The 27,991-nt window shown below is 46.3% G+C and overlaps 3 protein-coding genes across 13 annotated transcripts in view; 2 read left to right on the forward strand and 1 right to left on the reverse strand.

The window, feature by feature from the left end:
• LOC128140324 (GDNF-inducible zinc finger protein 1-like) overlaps nt 1-972 on the forward strand; it is a 74,875-nt gene extending 73,903 nt beyond the window's left edge. For all 5 annotated transcript variants that reach the window (XM_052783881.1, XM_052783880.1, XM_052783882.1 and 2 more), the window contains exon 7: nt 675-972. In XM_052783881.1, coding sequence (XP_052639841.1) covers nt 675-920 — 246 coding nt within the window. In that variant the 3' untranslated portion in view covers nt 921-972. The remainder of the gene's footprint in view (nt 1-674) is intronic.
• Nucleotides 694-19,657, forward strand: LOC128140327 (GDNF-inducible zinc finger protein 1-like). Of its 6 annotated transcripts, XM_052783894.1 has the most exons (7): nt 1,923-2,167; nt 5,161-6,527; nt 8,436-8,530; nt 9,514-9,681; nt 11,489-11,646; nt 12,192-12,420; nt 19,450-19,657. In XM_052783894.1, exons 1-7 carry the CDS (start codon nt 2,114-2,116, stop codon nt 19,467-19,469), a joined length of 2,091 nt encoding a protein of 696 aa, XP_052639854.1. In that variant the 5' UTR covers nt 1,923-2,113; the 3' UTR covers nt 19,470-19,657. The 6 variants fall into 6 exon arrangements, with proteins under 6 accessions (XP_052639852.1, XP_052639851.1, XP_052639853.1 ...); XM_052783892.1 differs by lacking the exons at nt 1,923-2,167; nt 19,450-19,657 and adding an exon at nt 694-816 and having other exon boundaries at nt 12,192-15,048; XM_052783891.1 differs by lacking the exons at nt 1,923-2,167; nt 19,450-19,657 and adding an exon at nt 1,456-1,553 and having other exon boundaries at nt 12,192-15,048.
• NAPB (NSF attachment protein beta) lies at nt 15,575-27,977 on the reverse strand. Of its 2 annotated transcripts, XM_052783898.1 has the most exons (11): nt 27,741-27,977; nt 25,126-25,205; nt 24,356-24,472; nt 23,174-23,220; nt 22,975-23,052; nt 21,905-21,960; nt 21,373-21,457; nt 19,651-19,755; nt 19,319-19,387; nt 18,899-18,949; nt 15,575-18,371 (listed from the first exon to the last, which is right to left on the reverse strand). In XM_052783898.1, the coding sequence occupies exons 1-11, from the start codon at nt 27,836-27,838 to the stop codon at nt 18,267-18,269; spliced, it is 891 nt and encodes a 296-aa protein (XP_052639858.1). In that variant the 5' UTR covers nt 27,839-27,977; the 3' UTR covers nt 15,575-18,266. The 2 variants fall into 2 exon arrangements, with proteins under 2 accessions (XP_052639858.1, XP_052639859.1); XM_052783899.1 differs by lacking the exon at nt 23,174-23,220 and having other exon boundaries at nt 27,741-27,881.
• Between the last annotated feature and the right edge of the window lie 14 nt (nt 27,978-27,991).

Consider the following 27,991-nt stretch of genomic DNA (forward strand, 5'->3'; position numbering starts at 1 on the left):
AATATATTTCTGAAGTGTGCAGAGTTTTCCTCAGTCCAACAGCACAGCAGCTCCCACTGCTGGCTGTCAAACCAGTCATCTCCCAACTTGTTCTGTTGTCTTCAAAAGGAAAATCTAATCTTAGTGGTTATTTAAAATGCTTATTACTGATTGAATCCTTTTCTTAAAAAATGAATGGTGCTGCATTTTATGTTACTACAGTCTCTGCAGTCTTTTAAGCCTCTTAAGCAGAGGCCATAACATGATGGTTTATAACATCTTCGTGTTGCAGATGAATATTATTTTATGTGTTTCCAGTGTTGCAATATGCCGAAACATGGATTGCTGAGCTTAGCTGTTTTCAGAGACCTTCAGGTCCCTGAAGTGACTGCTAAAACAGAGCATAAGGGTTTTTTCCAATTACAAGTTTTTAAGTTAATGTTTGCCTGTATGCTAAAACTCTAGCTTCTTTTGGAAGCGCTCCATGACAGTGGAGCCAGAAAACCAGTGCAGAGTTGGCAAAACAGACTTGTTCTTGCGTTTCAGAGTTCAGCTTTTGTATTTGAGCGCAGGATCACAGACTTAACTCCGATACTGTTTGATTTTGCACTGGATTAAGTCTTCAGTTATTAAAGTTACTGTTAGGAAAAAAAATCAGATATAATTGTTCCCCCCCCCCTTTTTTTCTTTCCTAGATTCATGACCGCAGTGTTCACTGGAGAAGTTTCTTAATAGATCTTACAAGCAAAAAAGACCATAATTGGTCCAAAATAGAAACATTCTCAGAAGCCTGTATGCGTGAAGACTCCGTGCCGGAAATTTGGTCGGTTGACCAAGGTAAACTTTATAAACCAGAAAGCATTGTTCTTAAAAAAGCAGAACATGTGCCATCTAGTGCTAGTAATGCGGAAGACGCCGATCGCTCCCTCGCATACTTATAACGTCAGCTATCACCAGGAAACTGCACAGTCTCTCCGTATTACCTCAAATTATCTCAAAATATCGGTGGCAGCAGCCCCGTGATGCTCTGTCACCTTTACGCGGGTGAGCTGTAAACTAGTTCTAGGCGTTGCAGTCGGAGAAGGGGGGTGTATTGCTGCTTCAGAGTATTTGTGCCAGTTAGATTTTTAGAGCTGTACAGAGTTTTATTTTTTACAGAGCGCTGGACGCCTCGGAGAGCCTCTCTTCGTGAGAGCTTGTACAGGTTTGCGTGCTGTCGCTGTACGTCACTGCTTTGTTTTGTAATAAAGGTGCGCTCGTAACGTAAGTGACCACCCGTCCCGTCCCGTCACGGGTTCATTGGCACGGATTTGACTGCAGAAAACTCGTTAATTCGGTACGATTAAAGCCCGGTGGCGCCCGAGGGGTGGGCGCGCCTGCCGCCCCGTTGCCTAGCGACGCGCGTCGCACCTCCGGACGCCACTTCCTGCGCGTCACGGCCGCGCCTGCGCCTTCCCACGGCCGTTGTCAGGGTGAGGGCGGGGCTACCGCGGGGCAGCCCTTCCGGCCGCCGCCCGGAGGCTGTGCGGTGAGACGCGGCCCGGCCCGCTCCGCTGCGGCTGCGGGGCTGCCCGGTGAGTGCGGGGGCAGGCGGGGCCCTTCCCCACCCCTCCCCCCCTCTGCCGGCTGCCGTAGGCGGGGGGTGGTGGTGGGTCTGGCCCCGGCCCCCCCCGCCCCGCCCCGCCCCGGCGGCCTCGCTGCCTCCCTCCGTCCTCTCCCTCCCTCAGCCGGTGGCCGTTACCCTTCCCCTCACAGCCGGCTGGCCGGTGTGGCCATCGGCGCGGCGGCCGTTGCGCCGGGAGCTGCTCTCCGCCCTGCCCCCGCCGTGGGGAGGAAGCGGGACCTGCTCCCAGCGTTCCCGTGTGATCCACGGCCCCTTCTGAAGGGGAGAGGGAGCCGGTGTGGGGGATCTGCCCTCAGCAGGGAGGTCAGTAGCCCCATCGCTGTGTCCGAGGTGTGGGCGTCCTCTCCTTGTTACCCCTTCGCTTTTCTGGCCGGGGAGAGGTGTGCGTGTGGGCTGTAGCCCGTCCCCAGGCCCATCTTCGGGCCGCTGTGGTGAGCAGGGGTGGCCGAGGAAGAAGCCTGCTGAGGAGGAGGAGGGCGGCTGGCCTTGCCGTGTGAGCTGTGGGGAGACATGTGGCGATGCCCCATCCTCCTTCCGTGGAGGAGTCTCCTGGCCTGGTCTGGGGTCAGTGCACGTCTCCGAGTGCCCCTATGCTCTCACAGGGGCTGCCAGCTCTTTGTGGAGTGCTCCAGCCTGTCATCTAAAAGTCGTGCTGGGTGTTTGCTGCAGTGTGCTGTCCTTCACTTTGCAGGTTTAGCTGCTTCAGCCCTGCAGACCGGACTATGCCTGTTGTGGTGCCATTATTGTAGCTTCAATAGTTGGAGCGATCCTAAATGAGGCGGGTTGGTGCCTAGCAGTAACGTCTCTTACTAGACTGCGTGGAATTGTTGGTGCAGAAGAACAGACAAGCTTGTGGGTCCACAAGCACTTCTGTTACATCTAGCTGGCTCTTTTTGTCTCTTTTCAGCTAGTTTTGCCTCTGGAAGGGGACACATGCGTGGTGTATGATGAGTGACCTTATTCAAGAATTGCTTTTATTTGAATCTCAGCTCTACAGGCTAGTCCTAGTGAGCAGGCTCAGTCTGCAGATTTTCAGGCCTTGTCTTTTTTAAGATTAATATATCATACTTCTGTTGAAGATGTTCTGCCAGCCCAGTGCTCAGCAGCTCGGTATACTTGCTGCAGGAGTGGCAATGAAAAGCCTTCACAGCGCAATGTATCTTACTGCATGTGTTGGATTACTTCTCCTCTGAACAAATTCCAAATCAGCGGAAGGCTAGCGATGAGAGCGAGCAATCTGTTTTCACAGTGGCTTTTGATTCTGCAAATACTAGGGTGGGAAGAGCAAGACGTTTTTGCTTTGCAGCCTTAAGAAAAAAGGAATTGGCACAATGTGTCTGTTAACGCACGCGTCTGTGGTCAGCTCCTGAAACGAACAGCTTGCTGAGTACGGTTATGAGCTCGTTCACCCCAGCAGGAGAAGTCTGTGGTTTGGGTTCTTGTTTCCAGCTGGGGATTGCTGTTGTCTACATGTGACCGCAGCTTTTGCTGTGTGCTCAGATGGAAAATAGATGGGTAGTTGTGAAATAACATGATAAGTAGTTTGAAAATAATTGTATTGGGGAAAAAAAAATTAGGTTTTGATATCATTGATTATTTCAGATAAAGTGTTCAATGAGTCTTTGCTTAATTCACCCTCAAATACTTGGAGTGCCAGTGTGTCGTATAACTGGGAGGAAAAAAATAGCAGGGTGACTATGGAGAAAGGGAACCAGAGTTTAAACATCATCTTTTATGCTTATTTATAAGACTCAGCCTTTCAGTCAGGAGTCAAATCATGTCATTCTCATTCATATAAAATTTCTATCAAAACTAAAGTGTAGCATTGGGGGTTGCTTGTAAAAGTGGACAATGTTTTGAGATGCTTGTGGAGTTCTGAGCTGGCGCAGGCAATTCTTTGTCCCCTTCCTGGGTCTTTTGTTTTAGGTGTAGTAAGCATAACTCAGTAACAGTGAGGTTTAGGTATTCATTAGAATAATGTTAGTGGAACTGTTTAAATCTTAATAATAAAAGTTTACTGAGCTGAAGATTCAAAGGTTAGGAAATAGGAAGGGTTTGGTTCTGAGGATAATCTTTTTCTGCAGGATCTAAGGCAGGGGTTTGGGTGCCCATGGTGGATTGTGTTCCCTGTTCTCCCACTTGCTTTTTGCGTGAGGTTGGGGAAACAATTCTACTTCCCTTGGGTCTTGTCTGCCTTATTTGTAAATTCCTTGGGGCAGGGGCTTCCTGTGGCTTTTTACCTTATGTAGTATTAAGTCCATGAAGCATTCATTTTACACGGCTACTAATAATCTCCACGAGTCTGTGTATTTTGTAGCTCTCCATTTTACAAGTTTTTGAAAATATTTTATCAAAACTGTTCTGATAGAAAATCGTATTGGGATGCGAGTCTAACTTTTGGGTTGTTGAAATGAGTATGGACTAAAATTTGAGTTTATAGCTCTATGGGAGGAGAAGGAGTCTCTGATCCTTACTGTTATATTAATATGAATTTTGTTCCATTTGTACACTATTTTTTTATTTGTCTTTCTGAGCAAGATTTCTAGTGTCCCATGTGTAAAAGACTGTAAGTCGACTGTACCTGAGTATGTACAGAGAAAAGAAACCTTAGTTAACTCTAAGGCAGTGGAAAGAAATTCTTCAGATTCGAAACACATGTGTATGTAGTTGTTAGGAACACAGTGAAACTCAATAGATTGCAGGGCGGGATGTTGCTCAGAGAGCCTTCAAAGTTCATAGAAAAATTGTTTGTTCTGGGATGAAACATTTTAAAAAAAAAAAAAACTCAGTTCTTTTGAGAACTTGGAGCAGCTTAAAACATTACTTGGAAATGCGGCATAACCTAAACGGTTGTGGAAATGGTGAAGCCCTTGTAAGGCTACGAATGGGCATTCAAAATTTAGAGGCTGTAAGTGCATTTTGAGTGATGAATATTTTTTAAAAAAGAAAACACTTTGAGGAAGTTTTATGATTCCTTGGGTTTACAGTTTGAGAATATGATTATGCAGTCTCCTATGCTTTGGTCAGTTAAGCATTTGGAATTTTATCCGAGTCTTGTTTAAAAGTCTTATCTCAAAAGCCTGTTTAAGGAAGTGTTTATTTAGGATTGCAGTTAACTTTTACTTAATCTTACCTTTCTCTTATTGCCTGATTAGGAGGGAGAATAATTTCTTAATTCCACATGCCTTAATGAGAGCATTTCTTTTGATCTTCCTCTGTTTTCTTTGTCCCTATTACGGCTTCTAATAGTCTCTAGTGTTTCAGGTGACATTACAGCTGAGATTTAAACTCAAATTAACTTCAGAGAAACCTCTGTGTATCACCGGCGGCATGGGTTTAGATATGACCACTTAGGGTGACACTTTTGGAAATGTGCACTTCTAGCCAGACTTTTCACAATGCTTCTTTGAAAGTCTGGTCTCTTAAGCTCAAGCAGCTTAAGTGCTTAAATCTGAAGTGAAGCACTCTCGAAAGTCTGGACGTGACTTTTGGCCGCTGAAATCTTTTGAGTTTTGTTAGCTTCCGTGCAAATAGCTAACGTGCAATGTTGTTAACAGCTTTTTGCAGAGAGAAGAAAGATGGAAAGTAATGCAGTTTTACTGGAATCCAAGTCCTCTCCTATCAACCTTCTGAATGAAATGCATCAGCTGCGTCTCCTGGGCCACCTCTGTGACGTGACTGTCAGCGTGGAGTACCAAGGCGTCAGGGCCGAGTTTGTGGCTCACAAGGCTGTATTGGCAGCAACAAGCAAATTTTTCAAGGAGGTGTTCCTTAATGAGAAGGGCATGGATGGCCCAAGGACCAACGTGTTCTTGAATGAGGTCCAGGTTGCTGATTTTGCTTCATTTCTTGAGTTTGTCTATACTGCTAAGGTAGAAGTGGAAGAAGACAGAGTGCAGCGTATGCTAGAAATAGCTGAAAAGCTGAAGTGCTTGGACCTCTCGGAAACTTGCTTTCAATTAAAAAAGCAGATGCTTGAATCGGTGCTGTTGGAGTTGCAAAACTTCTCAGAATCACAGAATTCTGAGGAAGAGAGCACTACCCAGCCAAGCATTTTGCTCGAGTCCAAAGCAGCTGCTGTGGCAGAAGCTGACCAGGCAGACTGTCTTCTGGATCCTCCAGATTCCCCAGTAGACAGGTCCAGCAATGGAATGTCTCCTGAGATGCCGGCTACCAAGTCAAAAGAGAAAATGGACAAAAAGAAGGAAATTATGAAGCCTCCTTATGCCAAAATCAGAAGGGCAAGTGGGAGACTGGCTGGGAGGAAAGTATTTGTGGAAATCCCGAAGAAGAAGTACACAAGGCGGCTGAGAGAGCAGCAGAAGAATGCAGAGGTTGCTGTTGAAGAAAACAAATGTCCTGAAGACCAGGATATGTGTGATATGGAGAGGGAGGAGGAGCAAGCAGAGAAGAACATCAAACCTGAGAGCGAAGAATGTGATGGCAACTTTGAACTGGAAGAAAACCTGAAAAAATCCGAAGAGGATAAAAAGAAACGAGGCAGTAACTTCAAGTGCAGCACATGCGAGAAGGAATTTCTGTATGAGAAAAGTTTTCTCAAGCACATAAAGCACAGCCACGGCATTGCAGCTGAAATTGTTTATCGGTGTGAAACCTGCAGTCAGACCTTTGCCAACCGGTGCAACCTAAAAAGCCATCAGCGCCACGTCCACAGCAGCGAGCGCCACTTCCCTTGTGAGCTCTGCGGTAAGAAGTTCAAGAGGAAGAAGGACGTCAAGAGGCACATTCTCCAGGTTCATGAGGGTGGTGGGGAGCGTCATCAGTGCCAACAGTGTGGAAAGGGGTTGAGCTCCAAAACTGCCTTGAGGCTCCATGAAAGGACGCATACAGGCGACAAGCCTTATGGGTGCACAGAGTGTGAGGCTAAATTTTCTCAGCCTTCTGCACTTAAAACACACATGAGGTATGAACAGACTTAACTGGCCTTGTTAGATTCTGGGGGGAGAAGCAGAATCCCCTGGAACACACCTTGAGCCTTCAAGTGAAGTGGGGATGTAAAACGTGACTGACTGGAAAGTGTCTATATTGCCTTTTTTCATTCCCCCTGCTTTTCAGGTTAAGGGAGTTGTGGTAATATAAGCCAAAGTAGAGGTGCATGGGCTGAGGCCTGCTGCTGCTGAAGCACACAGTTAACTTTTCTCACAGGAGGAGAGTCAATGGGATGTTTCACATGAGAATAGCAACCCCCGTGCCAAATTATTTATAGGATTGGGGCTATAATTATGTCAGCTAATTTGATGCCTCTTTATAGTCAATAGAATAATGTTATGCAATAAGTATGAAAATACTCTGAAGAGATTTGGCTATATATTAAATTGAAGAACACCAGATTTGGGTGCTAAGCATAGAAAAAAACTGATACATGACTAGAAAGGGGCTAACATGTCACCATCTGGAGGTGAGTAAAGCACTGAAGACACCCATGCGGAGCTGATGAAATCAGTTGTAGTGCTTATATTGCAGTGAGACTCAAAGGTGGAGGTGCAAACGCATGAAAGTTCATGGAGAGACATTTTTATCAAGGCAAATATTCTAGCTATTAAGAGCTTTAGCCTGCTTTTATCAGTCTACCAAAGCGGTCATCTGCAACCAAAGTTCAGGTTATAGCTAGGGCGTAAGCGTGGAGAGGGAGGTATAGAAGAAAGATCCCAAAGTACTACTACTCGGATCCAAAAAGAGAATGCAGTGGTGTTAGCGTATTCCTAGGTGGCATTCCTAGGCAAGGTAGAAGGGTTCATTAACCACTGCTTTGTTTCGCTGCCTCTTTTGAAGTCAGTGGGTTTACTCCCAGTGGTAGAAAGCACGTCCAGAAGCATAACTTTTGCTAGAGTGCTGCTATGATGTTATTGCTGATGCAGTGCTGTACGGCATTTCTGTTTCATGTGTCCTTTCCTAACTGCAACTTTGTGCTGCTTAAAAATTGCTTTTTAGTGTAAGTGGAGTTTTTCCTCCGTTGTGTACCACTATGACTATTCAGTAAGCTTGTTGAACGCTGGAACTCAGCGCTGTCCTAACTTGTGTATCGTGACAGTCTGTGGTGAGAATTTCTCATCTTTTTTTCTATATATTTTTACATCTATGGTGTTCCTATTGATGTATATTACCATGAAAACTGGCCTCTGTTGACTGTGTTCCTGCAGGACTACTCAAAAGAGTCCTGAAGCATTTGCAGGCTCAAAAATTTAAGCTAGAGTAAACTGGCACAGGCAGCAGTTCTGTAAACTGCCCTTCCTGTACACACAGCCTTCCTTGGGAGAAAATACCACAAGCTTGGGGTGACAGCAAGAAAACTGACTGTATAAAAGTGGCATCTTTTTATTCTGCTCCTTGGGTGCCACTTGTTCCAGAGTAGCCAGGCATTCTGTACTTGATGGCCCTGCAGGAGCAGCGTGCCAGGGAACACCTCTCACATTCTGCATGGAATATTTTATTGATGGTGTCAGCAATGTAAAGGTACCTGCTTTACTTCAGATCCCAAGATGGTTACATTTTTCTTTCAGTCTGTCTATCTGGATACAAGTTTTCTAAACTTTACTCAATTTTTACCTTCAAGATTTGTTTTTACCCCAGAGAAGTTTCTGGGTCTGAGCCTTGATCATGCAGCACATGCATGATTGAGCAATAAAAGCAGTACTTGCAGAAACCACAATGCAGAATTTGGCCCAGCTGAAAGTATTTTTAAAAGACACTAAAGTCTTGCGCAGGCATACAGTCACTCATCAGAGAGCAGCCACAAAGTAAAGACAACTTGCATTGTGCTGCGAAGGAAAGAGATATACCTCGGTGCTTTAATATTGTTTTCTCATTTCAGAATCCATACTGGTGAAAAACCTTTTGTCTGTGATGAATGTGGTGCCAGGTTCACTCAGAATCACATGCTTATATATCACAAACGATGTCACACAGGTAAGGCTGTCTTTTACAGTGTACTACGTATAGGAGGAGGCCTGCTGTGAAACCAGGAGATCTTATTTTCATTCAGAAAATGCTTTTTTGTTGTTGTTTTTTATATAAAATCAGATGTTCTCATCCCTAGACACAATTTCACTGAGAAAGGTTCCTATAGGTGGATAGGCAGACAGTGGAGAGAGTAAAAGGAGCTGATTAAAAAGAAGAGGAGTTCCCATCTGGCTGGGATCCAATGTCTGAAGTGTGGGCTGAGGCTGCTTTGGATAGTCTTCGATATCCAAAGATCTGTCATCAATAAAAGGTCTAGTTGAATTCTTAAGAGAAAAATTATTTCTCTAGAAGTCTGGAACAGTTAGCCCAACGAATAGAAAACAGCTGTCTTGGCTTATTCTCATCTTTTTAAAAGCACGTGTCCTTCTCCTGGCTATCCTACGTGGTGTAAATTGGTGTTTTGAATTGGCCCTTCATACCACCCGCGAGTTGTGAGTGGTACTTTTGCATCTCTTAATTGACCTGTCTTAAAACTGTCTGCCTTCTGCCAGTAACTTGTAACTAAATGTGGATAGCAGAAAACATTAAATTACAATGAAATACAATTCCAAGAACACCTTTTCGAGACGTTTATAACTAAAATTGGCTGCTTACAGGCAGAGGCTGTTCATCAGAGGCATGCAGTGTTGTGTTTATGATCAGAGTAAGCCAGAATACTCCGAAGATGGTGAGAAGACTTCTAGCTTCAGATCTCCCTGGGCTTTTCATATATTACTATTGGTGTACTGTTGGATAGGTGTGGTTGCCCTTGCACTTGCAGGGGTTTGTGCAGATTTCTCGCAGGAAAGCTCTGTGCCTTACGCAGAGATCGCTGCTGTCACTGTGGCCCCTTCAGATCCTTTTGTGAGGCTGGTGTGTGGTTCATTTGCATGTAATAGCGTTCAGTTTTTGCGTGTGATATTTAATTCTCCTGTTCACCCTTGCTGTAGGGGAAAGGCCTTTTATGTGCGAAACATGCGGGAAGAGCTTTGCCTCTAAGGAGTACTTGAAACACCATAACAGAATCCATACTGGATCCAAACCATTCAAATGTGAAGTTTGCTTCAGAACGTTTGCACAGAGGAACTCGCTTTACCAGCATATAAAAGTTCACACAGGTAGGAGGTGCTCTTTTTTGTTTGAAACAAACCATCACAATTTAAAGACGTAGACCTCACAGTTGCTTAATTCAGACAAGGGATTTCTCAGCTGGGATTTCCCATTACTTTTAATTCCTACCCTGCATGCACGTTTTCATGCTTGATGCAGTGTGTTCTTTCGTCTACTTCCCTTCTCCCAGTAGTCCCTGTGCTTCTTACCGAGTTACGGCAATTCTCTGAAATACTTCCAAGAGCTGTGCAGATAGTGTTAATAATGCTGCCAGGATTATTAGTGACTGAAGGACTATGTCCATTTCAGCTCTGAGCAAAGCACTACAGAGTGCTGATCTCGTTCTTGTCCGCTTGCCCACCTTTCATATTTGCATTCTCTCCTGCTTGGATTTTCTCTTCAGTGTATGTTTTTAAGTTTTCTTATCCGTGCTCTCAAAGTCCACATTACTCAGCAATACAGCAGGTTGCAAATACTCATGTTACTTCCATCATGTAGTAAATACCACGTTTTCTCATCCAGCGCCACCCTGTAGGAAGCATCCTTGCCAATATTCTCTGTTAACAAAATTCTTGTTTGGCTGCTGTGCCTTGCTCTTTCTTTACTTCCTGCATCTCTGTGTCTAGTGTGGCGTCACTGTAGGGGGAGCAGGGAACATTGGCATGGCAGTGCTGACGCTAACGGTTTTTTCCTGTTCTAGAGTGTCATCTCTTTTTCTGTGACACCACTTCCATCTGTTAGAAAGTTTTTTGGCATCCCTTTTTCTACCTTAGCCAAGGAAGAAGTAAACATGTTGTTGTTTCAAAAAGTGCTTAATACAGTGACAGCGGCAGAACAGTTTATGATGTATTTGGAGAGAACCTAGTGGTTATGAGCAGCTCTGGTATTCATGCTCACAGAACATACCTTGTAAATAGGAAAACTTGTATTCTGGGCAGGACTTCAGTCGCTAATGGAAAATACATATAAGAATGTGGAGGCTTCAGTGGTTGCACAGATTTATGCAGGCTATGGATCTAGGCCTTACTCTGGCAAGTATCTGCTTGCTTCAGATGTGTCAAAATTTACCCAGCTGAGAATTCTGAAAACATGTTGGTTTTTTTCTGAAGGTGCTTGCGTGTGCCTTATCGCTTCATGAAGTACAGGGGTTACTTGAGGTTCCCCAGTGAGCAGCACTCATAATACCCCCGTGTTGTGGTTTAACGCCAGCCAGCAACTAAGCACCATGCAGCTGCTCACTCACTACCCCCCCACCCAGTGGGATGGGGGAGAGAATCAGGAAAAAAAAAAAGTAAAACTCATGGGTTGAGATCAGAACAGTTTTAATAGAACAGAAAAGAAGAAACCAATAATGATAATAACAACAATAATAAAATGACAATAATAATAATAAAAGGATTGGAATATACAAGTGATGCACAATGCAGTTGCTCACCACTTGCCAACCGATGCCCAGTTAGTTCCTGAGTGGTGATCCCCCTACCCCCCCACCCCCAGTTTATATACTAGACATAACATCCCATGGTATGGAATACCCCTTTGGCCAGTTTAGGTCGGCTGCCCTGGCTGTGTCCCCTCCCAACTTCTTGTGCCCCTCCAACCTTCTTGCTGGCTGGGCATGAGAAGCTGAAAAATCCTTGACTTGGTCTAAACACTGCTGAGCAACAACTGAAAACATCAGTGTGTTATCAACATTCTTCTCACACTGAACCCAAACATAGCACTATACCAGCTACTAGGAAGACAATTAACTCTATCGCAGCTGAAACCAGGACATCCTGATGTCACCCCTTTGATGCTGTGCTCTGCTTTCAGGTGAACGACCCTATTGCTGTGACCAGTGTGGTAAGCAGTTCACACAGCTGAATGCGCTGCAGCGTCACCATCGAATACACACCGGGGAGAAGCCGTTCATGTGCAATGCCTGTGGGCGAACTTTCACTGACAAGTCCACCCTCCGACGGCACACTTCAGTAAGAACCTGTCATCCCACTGCCTTGTAGCCCTAGAGCCTTCCTCCGTGGCCACATACTGACCTGTCAACTTTGTCAGGCCTGGATGGGACTTGTGTCCAGTTTTTGTTGGGTTTAGCACATTGTCCTCTCTCCAGTGTGGCATGACAATACTCAAATGGTTTGTGTTGAGTCCCGAGTCTGCAGTGAAGCCATTCTTAATCCATTGTGGCATAGCCGACATAGGTCACGCCTGAGGACTCTTCAGTCACGCATTGATTCTGTGACCTCTGAGCATGTTCCCCATGCAACTGGCAAGTGACAGAATTCACTTTCTGGGTCAGGCTCTCTGCTGGACCTGTTATGAAAACAGGAAGCTCACCAAGGACACACAGATTAATGCCTGGATGTATACTGCCCTAGCTTTGGGATAGTTAGGTGGGATGAAAAGAGAGACCGTTAGTACCAGCATCAAGTATGAGCTGGATCCAAGCTTTTGCCTCCCAGACAGTCATCATGTGTTCAACCTTCTGGGTTTTTGCCCCTTTTTTTTTTTTTTTCCCCAGATACATGATAAAAACACACCCTGGAAGTCCTTCCTTGTCATTGTTGAAGGAGCATCTAAGAATGATGAAGGTCACAAAACAGAGCTTCCCGATGAAGAATATGATGTGTCACCTAAACTACCAGAGAAGCTGCTGTCTTTCTCTGAAAACAGCCACTATCAAAACTTGACTGCTGTCCCAGGGAGTGTGACTGCACTGCATGACAACGGTTCTGCCACAGGAACAGACTGTAAGTCAGATGGGACTCCGGGACCCCAGGAAGCCCTTATAGCTACCACTTTAAGTGAGCTGACAGTGCTGCATACACAGACAGACTCTATTCAGCCACAGCTTCATGCTCTGGTGAATATGGAATAATTTGGTATTTACAAATCCAGTTTAAGCTGCACCCTTTGTATAGTCCTTTGACTTTGCCAATAACCTACTGAGGGAACTAGGGGAAGCTATGACAAGGAAGCAGGGCTAGATGTGAAACACATGCACTGGGTTTCCAGAATTTCCTCCAAAAAGTCATGACCCACCTCCAACACATACTGCTCCATCTCCTGAAGGTAGCGCAGAGTAACACCACACCAGAGTGGTGGTAGAGGAGGCAGAGGTCCCAGGAAGTTTATTCCCTACGAATAAAAGGGTGTAGTTCAGCTTGTTTGCTCTAGCTGGCCTGCAGTAAAAGTAAGTACCTACATTCAGATAGGTTATAAAGAAAGTGCGAGTTTGATTTCCAGTTGATTTGATGACACATGTACAATCAAGAGAAATGATGTTGTGTTTCTCAGCCTAGTAGCTTAGTGAAATTAATTGCATTTTTCCTAGTGGAAATTCATACATAAAATAAGTTTTACTAAATTGCTTTTCAGGAAATGTTGGTTTATCTCTGCTTTTGCCAAAGATCCAAGCAGTGAGCCAGCTCACTCCTTGGGAATATGAGTGGGAGCAAGCTTTGGAAAGATCTGGTTTCATTCCAGGAGTTTGGATTCTCTAGTAGCAAAATGGGCAAGTGGGAGCCAAGTGCTGCATCTGTACAGGTGGTGGCATTATTCTTACATTTCAGTGAAACCTGGTGCAGTTTGACACTTGCGTTCAGTCAGTCTTCATCTTCTAACTGCTCCAGCTTACATAGAACTTGGCACTTAAGAGACCAAAACATCTCTTGTAAAAGCGTCTATGAAAAGTAGTATTTATTTCAGCTATGCTGGAAAAGCTAGTGTAAAGAGACAGCTTACTGGCATTTTGCTGTTAACTTGCATCTAAGCCATTTTCTGCTGGTTCAGATAGGTCAACAATGCTCTTTTCTCCACCATCACTTAAACACTGCTGTTGCTCAGAACGGCAGACCTACTTTTAAATTAAGTAATACTCCAGTGGGAAAAGTTTACGACTGGTTTGCTGTCGAGTTGCTACAGCTAATTCCACCAGTGCAAGAGTCTCCAGAGGTAAATTCAGTTACAAACGGGAGGCAGTCAGGGTTCATATGACTAATGGCATAAAACGATGCAAATAAGTGAAAAATGTACTGGACTATTCAAGGGGTTTAGGCCTTTATTTCCCAGATTGTGAATACTTTGTAAGACTGATGTTGGAATCTGAATGGCAGTTTTAGGCTACTGTCTGTTTAACTGTCCCTCCCCAGTGAGGTGTTCAGAGGCAGGCCTTAGGAATGTAAGTGATGAATAAACTTAAAAGTTCAAAGGCTTACTAGCATCTGCTGCTAAATTTTAGTAAATAACCCTGGCAATGTGCCTTTTTTTGCTTGTTTTAAATAAGGAAATGTGACAAAGTAAGCACAGGGACTAAGGGTCCCAAGTATGACTTCTGTTCAGCCCATGCTCCAAAACTGCAATTTCACACAGCCTCCTCCAATGCTGGCTGGGTTTGGATCCCGGTGCCACCAATCACTATGAGAATCATGCTTCTATTTGGGCATTTCTTACCAAGACAGACAGATCTTCCCTTAATATCTCCCCCCTTTCCCCAGGGAGTACACCTTCTTGTTCTCCTCAGTTGTGCCCAGTAGCTGGGAAAGCTGTTGCACGGGGAAACCTGAGAGTTTCTGTCCAGGGTAAGCATTTCGTGTTTCCTTTGCCAAGACCAAAGCTGGGCTGGAACGAGGAGGTTACTTTGGTTGCCTTCAGTTTAACATCACTGGAGTACCCGGGAGGATTTGGGGTATTTATTTTTCCCTGTGGAGGGAAGGAACCTTTGAAATAGTTGGCACTGGCAAAGAAACATCTGACTGGGATGACTCTTGGTTTTGGGAGCAGCAGTGAATGAATCAAATCAACAGCAGCTTGCTGGTATGGTTAATGCTTCAAACTCAGGACTGGATTCCCAGTGCCACCATGTGAAAATCTAGAGCTTCTCAAATTCATTTTTCTGTTTCTCCTTATTTTACTATTAATGTAGTATTTCCACAGAAACTTTCTCAGCTGAAACTGTGAGAAAAACTTTCTGAAAGATTGCATTAATGTAAAGGTAAGCACAATCAAGCCTTGTTAGGGCCCGTTCTAAGGCTTAGGGGTTGGCAAAGCAATAAAGATACCCAAACTGTGGCACAGAGCTATTTTTGAACCTTAAAGGGATGTCTGATGTGTCACCATGGAATCATAACTTAATCTATAGAAAGGGAATTTTTTTTAAAAGAGAACACTTCCAAGAGCTTATATTTGAAATATTTATTCAATCAAGCACGATGTTCCTGTTGAAGCTCAGTCATTCCCAACAATCAGTGTAAAGAGTTTGTAGATATATTTAAAATCTGAGCATTAGTACCTGTAGCCAGGGAAACTTTTGTACTCCATGAATGTACGGAAGTGAGTTACTCGTATGAGCTGTTCTTATTAAAATATTGAAATCTTAAGACTGACCCTTCCAGTGCCTTGATGATTGTATCGAGCGTTTCTATCCCCTCCACGTACCGTGCAGACCCCCAGCGCTGGGAATGGACGACTGGGACTGGGTAAGTCCTAACTCGGCTCTACTGCAGGCCTGAAGCTGCCAGGTGCCACTCTTCTTCCTCAGGCCTGTCACTAGAGAGTGGCAATACAGCGCTGCAGAAGCCTGGGCTAGGTTTCTTGGAGCTTACCTTTAGCTAGGCATTAAGAAACATACCTGAAAAAACAGGAAATGTGATGCTTTGGGACATTACACTTTCCTACAGATGACATGTTGTACCACAGGCAATTAAGTGGTGTGACAGTCACTGTAAAATGAGCAGCCAGTGCTTTCCTATGCAAGTATTCACCCTTAGCATGTACCTTAACTCGTCACCTTGATATAGGAAGCACTATGCGTACTGGCTTTCACCATCACACCCTACAGCTTTTCGTCAGGCTCTAGCTTTAGCCTGCCTTTTGCATTTTCTGGGAAAGAATATTTATCACTACTTACATTCATGGTTTTCACTTTATTAATGTACAGATTCACACAAAACATTATATTCTTGCTAAGGCCATTTCATTAATAAGTTTTCATAGTACAGAATTGTGTACTGGAGGGAAAATACAGCAGAGTGGCAGATCATCATTTTAAAACTGTCACAATTTACCACTGATACACCGGAGGACATGCTGTGTAGCCTACTTATACAGAACTAACATTTGTATTTTAATGAGATTACTCCAGAGCACAGCAACAGACCACACAACCCCACAGGTACGGTCTTCTGGTCCACCAGCTCCATACACATCTTATCACAACTGTGCCTAATACTGACAACTGGAAAAGTGAACAAAAAAAGGCATAAAACACTCGCCTCAGTTCTGTGTGACGCTAGGAAAAGTAAACCGCCCAGCCTGCGCTTCCCCTCACCAAGGCTCCAAAGGTGTTGGATACAAGTCAAGACAAACCCGTCAATACAATGGGTCTTTGCTCGCTAAGAAAACAGGTAAATTAAACAAAAAGGGTTCCAACCCCATCCTTTTACCACAGGTGAGTTCAGCAGCAGTTACATCTTTAGGCCCTCTTGTCCAAGACGAGATCAAATCTGCAGCTAATCCATCTTTTTGCAGTAAGATTACCTACGTACCATGCCAGCTGCGTCCTAAGCCCAGTGTTTTCTCTGCCCTGTGGAGGTGGCACAAGCGTGCAAAGAACTCTGCTACAGGAACGGGACACCCTTAGAAAACGTCAGTCATTCCTCCTTTCTGATGAGCTGAGGTGTGCGCCCATCTCTGAGCATCTCAGGAGGACCCAGACCCCAACCCCAGGCTAAATGGAACTGAAAGTATTTCTTTGCCAAGTTTGTGGTAAGGACAGACACAACGCATGGTGGTCTAAGTTAAAGTGATGGTTTTGTTGCGGACAGAGGTCGATCACGAGCAGTAGCCTTAAAAACACATCTGAGAAATGAAGAAAGTGAAGTTGCTTAGAAGAAGGAGCATCGTCCAGGCTTTTTCAATGCACTCACCTTGCCAGTTTTGCACAGCTCATGGGTCTTTCCTGTCAAGTTAGGATGCACAGAATAGTCTATGGAAAATAAGTGACCAGTGAGATCAGTCAGGAACACAAAAAAATAATTTGGCATGTACCAGGAGCGTTTTCTTTTCCATAAGCCAGTGGTAAAGTACCACTTCAATAGAACTAAACCCTTTAGACCAATAAGCCAGACTGTGTTCTACTCAAATATCTAGATTAAAAACAAACTGAAGAGAAGTGCAAAAGCCAGCATTTTGGTTGCCAGAGAGTATTGCTTCATCACAAACAACGGGCAGAGTCCGTGCTGGGCACTACTGTGATACTCCTGCTCTGGCCATGGAGGAGGGCCCACTTAAACAGCAGTTGTGCCAAATAAAGCAGTTAATTAATTACTTTTTCATTCTTTATATGTCAGTAGCACAGCTGAAAAATCTCTTCATTGCAGAGAAATACTGAGTGACAACTCCCCTTCTCCCAACAAATTGCATAGGCTCCCAAGTCCCTCTTAATATATACACAAAATAATAGGTAGCTTAATCATCGCTCATTAAACAAAGCATTGCACAGAAGAGCCTTGCTTGCAGACATTTTAAAACACCTTTCTAAAATTACTGCAGGAATTTTTAAACGCATCTACACCTTTTCAAAGCAAGCTCGATTCATCTCACCCAGATGACTTAAAGTTTCTGTATAACAGCAAGTCTCAGTCAACACCTTTGCACGTCACGAGAACGAGGCAGCTTCGCCAACAGCAGAGGTCAGAAACTAACGGGTATTGCCTGGCACACACAAAAGACCTGTAGTAGAGACGGCAGCAGGAGTTCGTGTAAATGAAAAGTTAGAAAAATAGATTATTACTCGGGTCAAGTCATCTCGGGGTAGGAGGGATGGGACGCACCACAAAATAAAGGAAGTGGAAAAATAGATCCAAGAAAATATAGAGGAACCTTACATTTTATATTTAGATCTGAAATACAAAATACACCATTAACTAGGTCTACTCGCAACAACTGTCCGGAGGGCTAACACCGATCTCAGCAGTCCTGTCCCCTAGCGTGTAATGCTTTCAGCACAAGGTCATTACCTATTCTGTATTTATAGGTGCACACATGTATCTGTATAGGATGTATACACACGCATACTGTATGTAAGTCACAAAGCCTTTCACTAGCACCATTAAAAAAGCTCAATCATTTTAAAAAAAAAAAAAAACAAGATCCAAGTCTATCTGACAGAGGTCCATTTAGAAACAGAAAACAGTAACAATACAGCAACAGCTCAGAAGCAATTATTTGTACTGTACTAGCACAGACAAAATATTTACATGCTGTAATCGATAGTATTGAGCCTTAAGACAGAACAGCAGGAAAAAGCAGTAGTTGCAAGTGCAGACTTTGGGTTCATCAGCTAACAAAACCAAGAAAGGATTTCTGCCAGAAGTACTTCTTTTGCCTCAGAGAGATCTGCCAGTGATACCCAGAGCATCGCTTCTCATCTACCCATGTTGTCACGACAAAGAGCAGGATACTAACGAAACACACAAATCATTGGATTTGTAAGCAACAAAATAAAGCTAGATATTTTATCATGTATCCCATAGTGGTCCTTGGCTATAACACAAGAACAGATTACTTAGGCTGCATGCCACAAATACCGCACAATTCACTTCAGGTCCCCATCCCCTTCTCCTTGGATTGACTTTTTGATGCGAAGCAACATGGTTGTAAGCCACTGATCCAACCGCGATATTGAATCGAATTCTTTAACCTATTAGAAAAAAAATAGTTTAAATTAAGATATTGGAAAGCAAATGAGACTGCTGCAAAAGAAGCATTCTGCAGCTCTTGAAGTATGGTCTTTTAAAACTTCTACTCTTCCCAGAGAAAAAAATAAAATGAAATTAAAAAAAGATATCTATCCATCTATCCAAAAACACACAGAGCACTTTAAGCCACTGTCAAACACAGAAAGGAACTGGAGCAAAACTGGGCAGGATCTTTACTTAACTCTCAACCATAAACTAGTAATTTTAAAGTATTAAGTTTGGGACATGCTAGAGCCCAGGCTGGAAGCAGCTCTGCTAGTGTCCATCTCTCCTGCAGGTTGTTTTGTGGCAGGATGTTTAAGCAGTGATGTGCCTGGTGTTCTGCTCCGCTGGACTAGGTCGCAGAGCTCGGGCAACAAGTTACCCAACATTTAAGTGCACACATAATGGGGGAAAAAAAAAAAAAAAAAAAATAAAAGGAACAATACACCATCCACAAGCACACCTTAGCAAATTCATGACTACTTACTGCCTCGGTGTACGCCTCGCAGTTCTGCTCCTCGTGGGCTTCCAGCAGTTTCTAGGAGAATGCCATTAAAAATTAGAAAATGCTCTGTTGCCGCATGTTCCCGCAGGGCCAGTGTGGGGGCGTCTTGTCCCCAGGAGAGAGGGGACCTCTCCACCCACACGTCCAGCAGCAGCACCTTCGCAACCTGTTCAAACCACCTGCCATGAACACAGAAATAGTTTGGGGCTTTTTTTTTTAAAGTTAGCTAGAATAATCATCCTTCTGCTGCAGCTACTTCCCCAAGTCTGGTATAAACCCAATGCAAAGTGAGTGATGTCCTCTAAAACGTTCTAATAGAAGACCAAATCTATTGCAAGGTGAAAAAGCACAAAGTAAAGGGCAGTATGCATTTTCAAGCATGACTATTATTTTCATACTCACTTTCAATAGCTTGCACTCCCGTGAATCTGTGAACGCTGGGAACATTTCTTCGTATTTCTCAAGTGCAAGCTGAAAGAGAGAAGACAACCCTTACGCTTGTTTCACACAAAACTGCTTGCTTTTTATTTCAGTTTTTGCCTCCCAGTCCTAAAACCGCACAGAGAGCTTAGGAAAATATTCACAGTAAATCCAATTCGACACTACAGCACTTCAAGCTTCAGTCCGTGCAACAGCCATGCAAATTCCCGTGCACGCAAGAACATGTCTCAGCCAGCAAAGGTGGATTAAGAGGGATGCAGAAAGTTTGGGATAACCGCTCTGAGCCCACTGACCTTCGCGTTCAGCTCATCCACGATGAAGTGGCACAGAGCGGCTTTGAAGAAATACTCTTTCGCACTATACTTGAGCAAAGGATTATCCATCGTGTTTGTTCCAACCTAGGCGCAAAAAAGATATTATTAGAGTTGGGAAAGAAAACTGCATCATTAAGAACTGAATTAAAAACAAAACAGCTGATTAAAATTACACGCAGCGCCACACAGCTGTCTGCGAATAAAGACCGTGGAAAAAAATGCCAGCGCCCATACAAAAAGCTATTGGGAAGCCAGACAGTTTTTAACTAATCGCAAGCGAAGTCAGAGACTCGCAGGCAGCTGCGAGAGCACACCCCAGGGAGCCGCTGCACCAGTTCAGGAGTACCACGCTGGTACCTCACTATGTCCTGTCTGATGGAGAAGGGGGAAAGCAAGTAGACTCTGTGAAAACCTGCTCCAATATTAACCCTCCAGAAGCACAAAAGCAGCACTGCAAGTATTCCCAGGTAAATACCTGACACAAAGGCAGAGCAATCAAGTTTACAAATTTTGGGGGAAATTTTCTGCCAAATGGATTTGTAAATACCATCAAAAGTGTAACTAGATTTGCTTCCCCCAGCCTTTCTCCAGAAACAATAGGATTTGTGGGAAAAAATGCCTTCAGTAAGCTAAAGTAACTCTTAAAAGCCAAGGAGCAAACTATGTCTCTGTCCTGGTTTCAGCTGGGATAGAGTTAATTGTCTTCCTAGTAGCTGGTACAGTGCTATGTTTGGGTTCAGTGTGAGAAGAATGTTGATAACACACTGATGTTTTCAGTTGTTGCTCAGCAGTGTTTAGACTAATGTCAAGGATTTTTCAGCTTCTCATGCCCAGCCAGTGAGAAAGCTGGAGGAGCAGAAGAAGTTGGCACAGGACACAGCCAGGGCACCTGACCCAAACTGGCCAAAGGGGTATTCCATACCATGTGACGTCCCATCTAGTATAGGAACTGGGGGGAGTTGGGGCGGGGGAATCGCCGCTCGGGGACTAACTGGGTGTCGATTGGCGGGTGGTGAGCAATTGCACTGTGCATCATTTGTATATTCCAATCCTTTTTTCATTACTGCTGTCACTTTATTAGTGTTATCATTATCATTATTAGTTTCTTCTTTTTATATTCCATTAAACCGTTCTTATCTCAACCCACAAGTTTTACTTCTTTTCCCAATTTTCTCCCCCATCCCCCTGGGGGGGGGTGGGGAGCGAGTAAGCGGCTGCGTGGTGCTTAGTTGTTGGCTGGGGTTAAACCACAACAGTCTCGTAAAGGCATAATCGGCCCCAAAATAAGTAAGATAGGAGCTTCTAGGCCACAGCAGTTTTGCAAGACCGACACGCTGACCTGCTTTCCATTTTCAAGAAATTTTTGGCTCACGATTTTCTCCAATTCACATCTCTCATCCAATCTGCAGCACCATTTAAACAAGAAAACCTTTCACCCCTGACCAGACCTGAAACATCCCATGTGCAGGACAGTCCTTAAGAATTTAGCTGTGGGTAAACACAGCTGGAAAACTCAGTCTTACAGAGGAAAACTCACCACGTCCCCATCACCAAGATTGCTGTAACTGCCCCAATGCCAGCGCAAGGGACAGGAGCTCAGCCGCAGCCACCGAGGGACGCGATGGCCAGCACAGGGCCAGCACCACACAGGCGCTGGCAGCCAGGCTGCCCCAGCCCCGTTGGACAAGCGCACGCCCTCACCTGCTCATAGATTTCTATCGCTTTCTGGTACTGCTCCAGCTGCGCGGCGTAGGCAGCCACCTTCAGCAGACACTTGTTGGCTGAGCTACAATCAATTATAGCATTAAAGTAAGTAACTGTGTCCTGGGAGTGGGCAGAAATCCATACCCTGGTACCTCCAAGCACTACCTGTAGTACTTAAGTGTATAAAAAAGTGGGACCCAAAAGCTGCAAATTAGGGGAATTTTCTTTTTAACAGCCAAAATTAAAACACACAGAAAGGCACAAAGACCTTCAGCTCAGCACGGACCTGGTGTCAAGACACTGTTCAAACGCTCCATGCTTTCTCTGCACCCAAACCGGGCACCCCAAACCAGACATGCCTGCCTGCAGGATGAGAACCTTAAACAGAAATCTAAGCAGGACTTGGGCATCCCACCAAAGGACATTTTAGAAGAGGCTGGCAGGCAAGGTGTGCAAGCGCGTGGGCCATCTAGGACAAATCCCCGTCTCCAGCCCTTCCCTGTTGTGACTCCTTATAAAGATCACTTGCCTGTTAGACTCCTCTCCTTTGTAATAGTCCGCAGCCTGCTCGTAGTGTGCAATCGCCTGGGGACAGAAACATCGCGCTTGAACGTCACTTGTGAAGTACAATTTTTGGTCAGACCAGTGTACAGAGACCACATTCACAAAAGCTTTTCCATTCTGCACATAAACGGAGCAGCGTCATGGCACGCTGTGGGGCTTCTGGTGGAGCGAAATGCTGCCATGCATCCCCTGCACACTCAACCCACGAGGCTGCCCTTGGAAATTTGACCGTGAACTTGTTAAGTGTCCCAAACTCCAGTGCAGATTTAATACGGGTGACACTACTCTTGAGGTAATGACTACAAACACTTACAATCACAGTGCGACAAGGCTTCTGCCAGGTTTGCCACAATAGAATAAACCGCTTAACAGAACAGCCCTGACATAGCAGGGCTTGATTTAAGTGGGGCTGCACGTGGAGAGGCAACACTGAAGTCATTAACAGAGATAGATGGGATCCAACGAAGCAGAGCTGAGGAAGCCAATGATTGTCTAGAAAATAGTATCTAGAAACCACAAATTTTTGTTCTGCAAACTTCCAAGCAGAAGATTTGCAGCCAGTTGAGCTGCTGCAGGATTCCTGCTCAGGGCCCTTGGTTATGGAAACAAGAGAGGGTCGGTGCTGAACTGTGAACTAAAAGTAACAGCAGCCTCCTTTGGGTGCATCAGAAAATTGCTATAGAACTGCCCCACAATTTTCCTGCAGTGCTTTTCAGACGTGAAACACCACTTCAGTTGAGAAGGTTTCTCACCTGGGTGTTTCTGCCAGCCCCGCTGTGCTGTTGCTCAGCAGAGAGGCACGCAAAAGAGTCAGGATTGCCCCACCAGAGACCCGTGCTGGGAAGATCATCGCTCACCCTGTTAACACTAACTTCAAGTTACAGATGACTTGCACCTACATAAAGAAGCCTGGTGCCGGACAGGAGATGGGTTTTATTGGCCGCGCTGAGCTCGGCGCTGCTCTGGCCGGGGAAGGAAATGCAGCTGCCACCGCAGCACCTGCAGAGCAGCACCAGCAGTGCCCGACATCCTTACCTTTTCAATGTCTACCAGCTCAGCCTCGTAGATCTCCGCAATGGTGATGTGGTGCTTGGCAGCAATAGTGAATCGCCCCTAGAGAAGGCAGAGGTTGTACATGAGATGGGGGCTCCCCCCCACCCAGCACACACAGCATTTACCAAGCTGCATCTCTTACAAGCACATCGGTCCACGAGCTGCCAGTGCAGCTTCTTACCATGTCAGTGTAGATATCGATAGCTGCATTTAAGCAGTTGATGGCCTCTGCAGCATGAGTGTTCAGGAAAAAACAACAAAGTCAGCCAGCACATCAGATTTCCCAGCCCAAGACCTCCCGCCCTCCAAAAATGAGATCTCGGTAACATTACTCTTCATCAGATCACACACCAGCTTCTCAAATAAGTATCTACTCACACATTTATGTATATCTGGAACGACAGACATAACATTTTCAACCCCTAAGACCTACAGATGTAACGTCCCCCGCAGTTTTGCACCTGCAGATCTAATCCCGATTCACCCAGCCCAAACACCCCCACCCCACCAAAAGCCTGCTGGTTTGCCCTGGCAAAAATTCCAACGCTGAAAGCTAACAGTCAAAAATTAGGATGGGCAAAATACAAATGACTTGTACCCTGGGTTTGTCAGGCTGCACCCTCAAAGAGAGCAAAATTCAAAATACCAATCTCATAAACATGCAGGGGCTGCCATTTTCTGGGAAATTTGGGGGGTTTACAATTATAAAACAGTATTATCAGCCCCGAGTTAGTTTATTCAGCCCCCTGGCACAGAAGAGCATGGGTAATACTGGTGGGTTGGTTGGTGTGTTTCCAAACACTCAGCTAGGGTAAAGGGAGTCAGAGGTTTTCCAGAAAACCACAACCCTGCTCTTTATGACCAGATTTAAAAAATCCAGTTTCTTTATCCTCATCCCATCAAAGGTCAGTCCGTTTTCCGCCCACCTCTCTGCCCCGAGGAAACCACTGGGAACGGGGCTGGAGCTAAGGGCAGGGATCCCACTGTGATCCACACCTGAGACCTGCCTTAAGTCCTTAATTCCTTAAGAAGTGAATGTCTCCAAAGTCAAGCTGAACCAGCAAGGAAGCTATCGAGGGGCAGTGCTTCACAACCAACACACTGCAGCGTAAGCCGAAGCGCCAGAGATCACCTAGAGATGACACCCATACACGTGCCGATCCACACAGCAGACCAGAACGATGCCGACTAGCTCGCATTATCTGAAAGCCTATTCTGGAGAAGCAGAAGTGCAGTATTACTGCTTTCGAGTAGCATGCAGCGAGGCTCCACAGCCCCGGTGACTACTGAAAGCCTCGGCGAGCCACCTCCTCTGCCGCTAAGCAGCTTTGCAAGAAACAATCCCGGATTTCGCTCCCCTTACCTTGTGGGTCTGCTTTTTTGTAGGCGTTCCCAGCATCCACAAAGCTGGTGGCCGAGTCGTGTTTGCTCTGCAACTGCATGTGCAGCTTGGCCGCCTGACAAAACGCATTTCCTGCAGCTGGGAGAGAAGTGCACACCGACCCCATGTACCCCTCCAGCCCGGTAACGAGCGGGATCACCACAAAATGGCAAAGCATGCGTCGCTTCCCAGGACCCAGAGAGGTCAAGAGATGCAACAACCCCCAGTCATTTTGTGTCCGGGCACTGCTTGTCTGCTGTGGATTAAGCCCATCCCCACGGGGCACAGTGGGGGCATCCCACATGCACGCTCATCCTTGGCAACACGTGTTCATCCTCACTACTGACTGTGCCCTGCATCTACTGGATCAGCAAGGGGGATCCCTTGGATCTCAAAACCCATCAGATTTGATGTCCCACCCCAAAGGTACTTCCTTGCTTGATGAGCAAATCCAGGGCAGCATCCCTTTAGCAGGCCTCCCTGCAGAATTACAAACTTTCATTTTAAAATGGTAAACGGCACCCCGACTAATTTAACATCAGGAACATTCAGGACACCCCCCTTTGCCCACCCTCCCAATATTTAAACGATCACAGGGCTGGGCAGAGCAGAAGAATTGCATCGCCATAGGGACCATCCCCATGGAAACAGCCTGGGATATGAAACACCCCTGCGATAATTCGCAGGAAGATGCTCAGGTTCTCGCGGGTCACCCCGGCATCAGCCACCCCAACGGCGGGGGCTGTACTCACCGCTCCAGTTTTTGGCGATCTTGAACATGTTGGCAGCCCTGGTGTACATTTCACAGGCTTCCTCCACCCTGGTGTTGCCCCTGAAATGCAACGAGAGAGCCCCTGACACCATGCCAGAACGAAATGCTGGCCCCAAAACAGGGGCCGAAAGCTGAAATAGGACTTGGGGTGTTGCAACCCCATGCGCTCGGGCAACGTGGCCCCTCCAGGCTTGATGAGGCTGATCACCCTAATTTTAAAATGCAGGGTGAGCATTATGCTGCTCAGAGAGGGGAAGGCTGTATTTGGGGGACCGGCAGCCCCCTGCCCTCTCCAGCCCTTCTCCCAGGGTGCCAGCTCATTACCAATGCACGGTGGAGGTGGGGAGAAATTCAGTTAGCACCAAACGGGGTCCCCCAAGCCCCACTGCGAACGGGGAGCAGGCGGAGCTGGCAGGCACCGAGTAACCAAGCCCTTGCTAGAAAGGGGAGGCACAGTTTTTCATTGCATAAAGCAGGGACAGAGAAGCAGACAAAACCCACTCCTGAAACAGCAGCTTAGGGTTTTTGCACGTTCCTGAAGAATTTGGAGCCTGGAGCAAGCCCCCATCCGCTCCTTGACTTGGGCCCCTCCTTTTTGGGAAGGAGCGGTTGACTCGTCAGTGTCTCATGAGATACTCAGCAAAAACACCTGCAGAAAGCAAACTCTAGTTAACGTGACAAACTACCATATCATTTAGAGAACGTAAAGCAAACCAAAAATTAAGAGATGCTAGACAATTTGCTGCAAAAGAACAACTCAACAGAAGCCTAACTGGTGGGGTTCAGTAGCGTAACTCGGCTCCCCGAACCGGATGATTAATGATTAATTTATCTTGAGAGAGAAGTTAAATATTTTTGTTTACAAAATGCAGATTTCTTCATGGACTTACTCCTATAAGCTCGGTACTGCCCTCTGCAGCACACAGTCCTGCTGACCCCAGAAAGGGCTGCAGCACAGGAGGCAACAACATTTATTAGTGCCTTTTTTTTTTATCCCTTCCTTCTTCTGGCAGACAACCACATTTCATTTCTAAGCCCAGGTGGGTTTTTTGCACTGCTTCTTGCCCTTGAAAGCCGCCTTTTGCATGAACTAAAGCCAAAGGAGGTGGCACAAGGTAATGCTACACCCTGCAAGGCATCCAAACTCGGGTGGTTTTCAGCCTTTTAGTCTCAAAAAAAAAAAAAAAGAAAAGCACTTATACAAGCTAATGGAGCTCTTCAGGAAAAAAGCCCGGTTGTTGATAACACTTTTGGCTGGGCACTCAGCAGCCTGGGCACCCCCTTTCCCCAGGAGGATGCCGAGAGCAAAGTCACCCACCACCTCTTCTTCCATTTTAAAAGCAATTTTTCTTGCATCTATTTGTAGCCCAAGAAAATGAGAAATTTGCCTCTCGAAATCTCCACCAGTTCGCTTCAAGGATTTGTGGCAATTTGCTGCCCGGATTATGCCCCTGGAGCACGCCCTGCCTGATTAATCTGCTGGAGGCTGGGAAGGAATTTATTTTTAAAACTTCTGCTTTTAGGGCTGCAGGCACTAGATTTTTCTAGGCTGTTGTTTAGAAACATCGAGGCCTCCACAGGAGCATCACTCCATAAATGCTCTTTTCTTAAAATTAAAAAAAAAAAAAAAAAAAAAGCCAAGATTGAGGTGGCCAAAACTGCTAGTTTTTCAAAACCCTTCCAGGCATGGCTCTCGCACTCCCAGGAGTATCTACTTTTGAACAAAAAGACCCCGTAAAAAGAAGCTCTGCCATTTTCTGGGGGTATCGCTTCCCCCCAGCAAACCCATCGCTCCAGAAGGTCTCCATGCCCCATGCCGTGGGCTCGGCGCTGCGAGGGGACCGCAGTTTCGCTGGGCAGAAAATCATCTGTAAAACCCCCGAGCCTGGTCCAAAGCCCCCCTGGAGCTGCAAAAAGCCTCAAGGAGAATGGGGGGCTTCAAGCCTCGCCCCGGCACCGTTCCCAGCAGCCCCGAGCAGAGCCTTTGCGTGCTGCCACCACTGCCCGGTGGGGTGAGGATGCTCCCCGGTGTAAGGGGAGATGCCAGCCCTTGCCACGGCGAACCCTGGTGACGCCACGGCCCTGAGAGGATTACCGGTGGCGAGTCCCCATCGGGATAAAGCTGGGATGAACGCAGCTGCTGTGGAGCCGGACTCGGGGACACCCCCTGCCACAGCGGAGGGGGGGGGCACAGGCAGGTGCCCTGAGCTGCAGAGGCCGAGTGGGCTCATCACACCGCTGTGTCCATGGGCAGCTGCAGCAGAGGCAGCACCCGGGAAGGGGGGGGCTGCTGGAGCACCCCCGGCCCGGCTCACCCCTGCTATACTCTAGGAGGGAGGGGCTGTGGTTTTTCTCCCCCTGTACGCCCTAACACAACCCACCCGCTGCAGAGACTAAAGGAGACACTCACCCACGCTGGGGGAGGGGGGGCACAGCACCCAGGCGGGCAGGGCAGGAGCTGGGCAGGCACCCACGCACACCACCACCCCACCCCCCCCCGCTTTTGCAACCCTTCCCTTCGCACACGGCGCACCCCCAACCCCCTTATAATCCGGGCACCCCCCTTTGCAATTCCCCCCCGCCAGCCCCGCTCACCCGAAGAGCCCCCGCAGGAAGGAGTGGGAGCCCTTCACCCGCTTCTCGGCCTCCGCCATCAGCTGCACGGCCTCCCGCTCCTTGCCCGTGCTGTCCATCGCGGCGGGCCTCCTTCGGCTTCGGCCTCCTCCTCCTCCTCCTCCTGCACCGGCGGGCGCGTGCACGAGGGGGGAGGGCGGCGGCGGGCGCGTGCACGGAGGCGGGGCGTGTGCATCACGGCGCGGCGTTGCAGGGTGCACGGGGCAGTGCTG

The sequence above is a fragment of the Harpia harpyja genome, chromosome 4 (assembly GCF_026419915.1).
Source record: "Harpia harpyja isolate bHarHar1 chromosome 4, bHarHar1 primary haplotype, whole genome shotgun sequence".
In the NCBI taxonomy this organism is placed as follows: domain Eukaryota; kingdom Metazoa; phylum Chordata; class Aves; order Accipitriformes; family Accipitridae; genus Harpia; species Harpia harpyja.

Bases quoted from the DNA above. Each gene is read 5' to 3' on its own strand.
- LOC128140327 (XM_052783889.1), top strand. From the start codon at position 2,114: ATGTGGCGATGCCCCATCCTCCTTCCGTGGAGGAGTCTCCTGGCCTGG. The intron at 2,168-5,160 runs GTCAGTGCACGT...TGTTGTTAACAG, and splicing joins GTCTCCTGGCCTGGTCTGGG to CTTTTTGCAGAGAGAAGAAA. The intron at 6,528-8,435 runs GTATGAACAGAC...TTCTCATTTCAG, and splicing joins GCACTTAAAACACACATGAG to AATCCATACTGGTGAAAAAC.
- NAPB (XM_052783898.1), bottom strand. From the start codon at position 27,838: ATGGACAGCACGGGCAAGGAGCGGGAGGCCGTGCAGCTGATGGCGGAG. The intron at 19,388-19,650 runs GTCAGTGGGCTC...TCTCTCTTTCAG, and splicing joins TGGATGAGCTGAACGCGAAG to CTTGCACTTGAGAAATACGA. The intron at 18,372-18,898 runs GTAAGTAGTCAT...TTTTTCTAATAG, and splicing joins GCGAGGCGTACACCGAGGCA to GTTAAAGAATTCGATTCAAT.